The following is a 6,986-nucleotide window of genomic DNA, read 5'->3' on the forward strand; positions in this document are numbered from 1 at the left end:
TCGCTGACCCGTCTGTTAGCTCGTTTGGTGTATTCGTCGGCCTCTCCGCTAGGATCCAGTGGTATGGGATCCTCACACTGCACACGCCATAGCTCCTCCATGATGGTCAGCGACACGTCTTCCGGGCATTGAGCAATGAGAAACTTCCAGAACATTGCCATATGGCCATCGTACGCGCCCAGTCGCCGTACCAGTGCAATGGCGTGATGTCTTTCTTGCACCACACATTCTGCCTGAAACCATGCCGCCAGGAACTCCTGCAGTGACAGATGGCAGAAGCGGTATTGCCGAGCGTCCGTAGACATTGTGCCTTGGCATGTTTGCAGAAGACCCAAGCTCATTGCATCCTTGCTCAAGTGGGAGTTGATGATGTCGGACGTGTTGAACACCATCCTTTTCACCAGCAGCATGCGAAACGCAAAACGCCCCAGTTCCTGTAGCGACTGGACCACTTTGCCGGATGCCAGTGAAATCGACTCGCAAACCGCACCACCAGCGCGTTCAACGACTCGGCGCAGTAACGATTCGTACAGGGATGCGCTGGACTTCAACAAACCTATGCTGCTCTTGAAAAGCTCACAGGTTAGGGCTGCAAACATGGGAGTTGCCATAAGACATGACACATCCGGCTTGTTCTGCAGCTCGGCCAGCAGAATTTCAGCGCGCTGTCTACCGAGAACCTTCTCCGCGTACTCCCTCACGTTCTCCGGTGAGAAACCCAGTACTTGGATCTTCTGCTGATATTTGCCACACTGCGATAGTTGATATGCATCCTGGCATGGACGGCTTGTGACGATCACGTGTGTCTTCACCATGCCCTCACGTTTCAGCAAGTCACTCATGAACAAACTGCAGCTGGCCAAATCACATTCATCCAAGCCGTCCATGATGACACATAGACGGCTTGGAGAATCTTCGAAGTAGTTTGCAAGCTCCAATATCTCAGTCTGCGACAGGCCCTGGCTCGCCAGTTTCACAGCCAACAGCTCAGCAAGACTAGTGGCAGCTCTCACCTCTTTTTTACGAAGCTCCAATCCTACGACCAGGTCGAATTCCTCCTGCCATAGTTCACCTCTGCTCCACAGGTATAGAACCATGAGCAGAAACACTGTGGTCTTGCCACTACCAGCAGATCCGTACGCCAGTACATTCCGTAACACCTTGCCACAGAGATTCGGTCGCTCGGTCGCAGTAGCTGCTGTTGGTGCAGATTTTCCTTTTGAATGGGAAACGTCGTCAACACTCGAACCTGCGGCACGAAACAGGTTCTTCAATTCAATTCGATCGGCTTTGCTAAATTGCACTGCGTGTTCACGTCTCTCGGTGTACGTGGAGAAAGACAACTGCTCGTCAAATTCCGACTTCAATTCGTTCTCGGATACCAATGCCAAATTGACGAATATCTCTTGTAATGGAATTACTGCATCGCCAGCCAATCCACCACTGATTTGCAATCCAGACTCTTCTGCCAACTCACGTAGCTTTTCCTTCGCTTTCGCTAGTGAGCCCAGGATCGATGTTTGTTGAGCTGAGGGCCCAGCTCCTGTCTCGTTCCCCATCTTTTATTCTTCAATGAGTTTCTTTCACAGAGACTCGCACTCTCTACTCTAGCTCTCCCGTCACCAGATCATGATCCTCTAGCCCCACGCTTGACCTCCGGTCCGAATCATACCGCGCCGCGGGCCGTGCTTGAAGACCAAACTCGAACGAGTCGAAGCGATCACTACAAATAATTAATGAGTATTAAAATACCGGCATTTTACTACTCCTTGCTCCACAAAAATGTAATCTTGACTGTTAGTCCAGCGGCCCAAACTTCAAAAAAAAATTCCGTTTCAGTCTCAAGCAGACAACCTGGGTTCTTCACCATGTTCACTACGGCCTAAAGTATTGTTGCAAAAGAAGGAACCCAGCACCCCTGTCTTTCCGGGACAGTGCCCTACCGATTAGGCTACCGGGGATCACACACACTCATGGGTCCTTCTTGCTACACTGCTCCCCCGCCCCAACAGGCTGTGTCCTCACGCCGTACCTACTCGCGGGGGGTACGATGGGTCGTGGGTTCGAGCCATTGCCAGGCGCCAATGTTGCAAAAGAAGGATCCACGAGCGGGATTCGAACCCAGCACCCCTGTCTTTCCGGGACAGTGCCCTACCGATTAGGCTACCGGGGATCACACACACTCATGGGTCCTTCTTGCTACACTGCTCCCCCGCCCCAACAGGCTGTGTCCTCACGCCGTACCTACTCGCGGGGGGTACGATGGGTCGTGGGTTCGAGCCATTGCCAGGCGCCAATGTTGCAAAAGAAGAATCCACTCCCTAATGTTGATGTCGAATAATTCTGTCCTCGTCGTGAGATAATATATACTTTACCAACGCTCGTAAACCGGTATCTCTGGTGTGTGAATTGACAACATTGTGAATTGACAACAGTATGTATACCTGACCTGGATTCCGCTTGTTGTCATCTTCAGAGTTAGGGCAGAAGCTCAGGAGAAGCCAATTTCTCCGCTCTCGTCGGCGATACTGCGCACCATCTGGGGGTGCGCAGTTCACGGAAAGGAGCGCCTTTTTCAAATTTTTGAAGATGACGACGACACCGACAGGATACTCTTTGAAATGTAGAATTGCATTTTCGTTTGGTAGTTGCATAGTAGTTGCGTTTCGCGCTGTTTGAGTGCCTCCTGCCCACCGCTCACAGCATGGTAGACACCTTTTGACATGATGGAGGAAGAGGCCGTGGAGCTTCTTAGGCCTCGTCCTGGGAATGGCGTTGTATCGCGGGAATTTTGCGTGTACCATTGCGTTCAATGCATCGCAGGAAAAGCAAACCCGATTTACTTTGCAGAGTTGGGAAACTTTCTTTGAAGCTGCTAAATGCAGGCAGGACGAGCTATACCTTCTTGTGCGAGAGCCACTGCACCGAGGAGAGCGTCCGCGGATGGTACCACCGCAAGTGCTACAGTACATGCACTAACAAAACGTTGCTGGGTCGGCTGCCACTTGGACGAGGCCATGACTGTTCAAGCCATTCTGAATTGGAGGAGATACATGTATGTGATGATTGGACACCATGTATCAGCAAAGCGTAGAACAAGGAGAGATGTACAATGATTGAATCCATCTGCAGACTTGTGCCTCATGACATGTGCATCTAGCAGAGTTGGAGAACAACGCAAGAATTTTGGCTTTCGCTCCAGAATGGCCCAGATTGCGTTGCAGCGGAAATCCACTATCAACGTCGGAGCATGCTACAGTGCCTTCACCCACCTGGCCACTATGCACCGGTAACGAAGTGGCAAAGGGAGTGACCAGCCGTCGTCCTACGAAACATTTGACAGCCTGGTGCTGTATATACAGTCCGAGTTGAAGTCTGCAAGGGCCTTGCCCATGAAGCTTCTCACGGATAAGTACAATAACTGCAAACGGCACCAGCTTCGCCGACCATCACACTTCGCCTTAGTATCCAACTGTCATGCTGAAAAAGAAGATAATGAGCTACTTGGGGACCAGGTGAGTTCTTGGCATTGTTGAATGTGTAGACATAATTTGATCATGTTTTATTGTTTGGTCATGACCAAGGAAATCCAAATAACACATACGCTCAACTACAAGATCACATGATCGCATGTACACACCAGATCATGAGTCCAGACTCAACTCATGCACAGCAACTAAAAGCCGCTAAGTTCATTTCACACGCGCGCTCGGGAAACGGCACATGCTGCATGCATAACATAACACGATGCGCTACTATCATGAATGTCTGGGTGGCCAAGGAATACCACAATGTGTATGTAGACGTGAACACTACAGTGCCTGACATCTACAACATAGGAATGTATTAAATGGAATGCAAGTGTTCATGCTCATGTAATGTGGTAGTCTTCTTTGGTTGAATTACGTTTGTGGCTGTTACACGTATTATTACGACCAGCTTGGCTCTCGCGCTACTTCACACGGTACACATGTAGGTCAGAATAAATCAGGGCTTGTGGTCCGAGTCAGAGTAATGTCCAAAGCTGACGTCAGTATTCTAGGCTGACTTTAAGCAAGAAGAGACAGAATTATAAACTGGTTGTTTTCTAAACACAATTGTATAGCCCGTGATAACGCGGACATGCTTCCCTTTTTTTTAAGGATCGAATTTCATTGGCGTGTTTCATTTGCGTTTTGTGTTTGAACTGTGTGTTTCCTTCAGCAATTGACATGTATGGTAAGTGGCATGGGTATACAGGCGCACTCTTCACGGAGCAACCACTTGTCTGTGTCGTCTGCAAACGGTCCGATGGCCGGTAATACCCAGTCATTGCCGAACAGTCATACTAGTAACGCACCTGGCCCGACTCCAACCATCCCAGTCCAGCCGGTCGCCGCAGATTTCCTGCCCGCATCCACGTCCACTCCGCACCCCAGTGTCCGGCAAGAGAACGGGCCCAATGCCAGGAGTTACGACGGGCCCACTGCCAGGAATTACGATAGGCTCACTGCCAGGAGTTACGATAGGCCCGCTGCGATATCCGCTGGGCTTGTCCCCGCCAATGTCGTGTTGCCCACTCATTTCGGCTTCAAAGGATCCGCTACTCCGCCGCGTCAGGTGAACACAAGTGGATCAGTTTCATCTCTGGGTACTACATCAGCCTCCAGTACAGATGTGTCGGCTAGTACGGCTTTGACTACAACCTCGGGTGCGAGGCAACCAGTGGCGGCTGCGGTGTCTTCTACAGCGCCATCTCAGCCACAGTCGCAGCAGGTTCTTGCTGATCTCTAGCGTGCTATGTGGTGTGTGCGCGCGCGGACGCGCACACACAATGCCATGTGTTGTGCGGTGTGTGTGCGTGCGTGTGGGTTTTGTGTACGTGTGTGTGCGAGCGCGCGCACAATGCCATGTGTTGTGCGGTGTGTGTGCGCGTGCGCGCGCATGCACACAATGCCATGATGAGGGTGAAGGCAGTTTCGACAGTGGATTGGACTGTAAGTCCGACTGTGAATCGGACAGTGAGTCTGAAAGCTAAGGCTGGTGGACCGCACTATTGAAGTTTTTGAATTGATTTGAATTGTACTTTTCAACTCTGCAGCAAATGACGAATACACTACTGCGCTATTATTTACATCTTCCATATCGCTCGTTTGCTAAGATCAGCTTATGATCGCTATCACTCTGCCGTTTTCCGGTGTCCTTTGCTTCGCTCGTGCTAGCTCTCTTCCGCTGGTGTTGTCGAGATAGTGTCCCAATAAATGAAATCCTCTCATACGAAAGATCCATGTTTGGGGGTGATTTTGGTCAAATTTTACAACAAATCAATCTGTGCCATCTCTAATCACCATCAATAGGAAATGAACGCTCGGCAAAGGGCAACCATGATCTACAAATCATCCAAACACAAGAACAAATTCACATCGACTGCACTAATTTTCAATAAAATATCGTATCACATGCTGCCAATTTCAATCAAGGAGTCGTAAAATAACGTAAAATAACGACTTCCGTAACGAAACCTAAAATTGGTTCTCCCCAGCTTATGCCCTAGTTCTGGACATGACAACAAGCCGTTTCGACATCCCTAGGACATGGTCTTTCCACCCATGCGAAGCTCAGGTTGTCTGCTTGAGACTGAAACGGGACTTGCAAAACAACGTCTTTTAGATTTGGGCCGCAGGACTATGTGCTTCGCTACATGTATACAATCAAGTGGTAGATCTAGTAACGAGTGTGGTTGTCTACATAGTTATTCGTTACTGCCACATTTTAGTCTGCAATCAGTCATGTAGAAACTGATGGAGATATACAAGACTCTTGATTATGATTTGCTGGTTGTCCGTAAACTGTGTGACGTGCAGACTGGATACGAGGGTGCGGGATAAAAACGTTGAATCTATCCATGTCATCGGAAAACAGTGAGAAGGAACATATTCATTTGAAACATGTCAAAGTGAAAGGAGGAAAAATAGGATCCGAAAACCGGTAATGCGACTAAGAGAAAGCAGAAAAGAGAATGTGATGCGCGCTAAGATAATAAACCCAAACATGAAATTCACCGCTGAACAACTACATGTCCAAATGTAGATCAGGCAGGGACAGAATGACTGTTTAAAATATATACCAATTAGGCAATAGTTGTGTATTTGTATTTCACTATTTCCTAGTTACAATCAGAGTACATGATAGACGATTCAGCCTGGCTATGGATGTGTCCATTGTTGACTTGTTTCTTTGCAAAGAGAACACTTACATTGGTGATGATGAAGAGTTTTCTGTGTTATCACTCAAACATTTGATGTTGCAAACCTTGATGGTGAGAATGAGAATAGTGGTGCGAGAATGGCAAAACGAAACACGTCATCGAATCCATGACGTCAAATGTTCATGTGTGGCTACTTGGTCCAGTAGGAAACTATCGAAGACGCTGGTACAAACCTGGGGGAGGGGAAGTTCCCAACGCAACACTGGCTTAGGGAAAACCGAAGCCGTGAAGGTAGGTACATGTAAGTGTGACATGATGCAGCTATTTCTGATGTGTTGTTCAAAATGACAATGTTTCTACTTTTCACGGAGCATGGCACTAGAACGTGATTGTGTGTGAGAATGTTACAGTCTGATTCGATTGTGTGAAAGGTTTGAAAACCAGTACATTGAGAAACACGTTCGAATCGTCCATCCCACACATTCCACTAGCCGAAATGCAAATCCAGTCTGTTCGTCTGTGATAGTGGTCCAGTACAGAAGACTCGCACCAATCCCAGTAAGTGAATGTAGACCAGGCTTGACTGACACATCAGTCACGTGACAACTCTCTTCTGTAGGTTCGCTGTCACGTGACGAAGCTCATTGTGTAATGGGTAGCCGAGTGGTAGGCGCGGTGAAATCAACAAAAATTACTTTTATTCTACTTCTTTCAGGTACACACCTGAGATATAATTATTAGTGAAAGCAAGAGTACATAACCCCCCAGAGTGTGCAACGCCTGATCCAGCTCTGCATAG

General features: G+C 48.4%; 1 protein-coding gene across 1 annotated transcript; it reads left to right on the forward strand.

The window, feature by feature from the left end:
* Positions 1-3,048: 3,048 nt before the first annotated feature.
* On the forward strand, positions 3,049-4,838 carry LOC135829609 (uncharacterized). Its single transcript, XM_065342006.1, has 2 exons — positions 3,049-3,515; positions 4,204-4,838. The coding sequence occupies exons 1-2, from the start codon at positions 3,393-3,395 to the stop codon at positions 4,771-4,773; spliced, it is 693 nt and encodes a 230-aa protein (XP_065198078.1). The 5' UTR covers positions 3,049-3,392; the 3' UTR covers positions 4,774-4,838.
* Positions 4,839-6,986: the final 2,148 nt, after the last annotated feature.

Source organism: Sycon ciliatum, chromosome 13, assembly GCF_964019385.1.
Source record: "Sycon ciliatum chromosome 13, ocSycCili1.1, whole genome shotgun sequence".
Taxonomy (NCBI): Eukaryota; Metazoa; Porifera; class Calcarea; order Leucosolenida; family Sycettidae; genus Sycon; species Sycon ciliatum.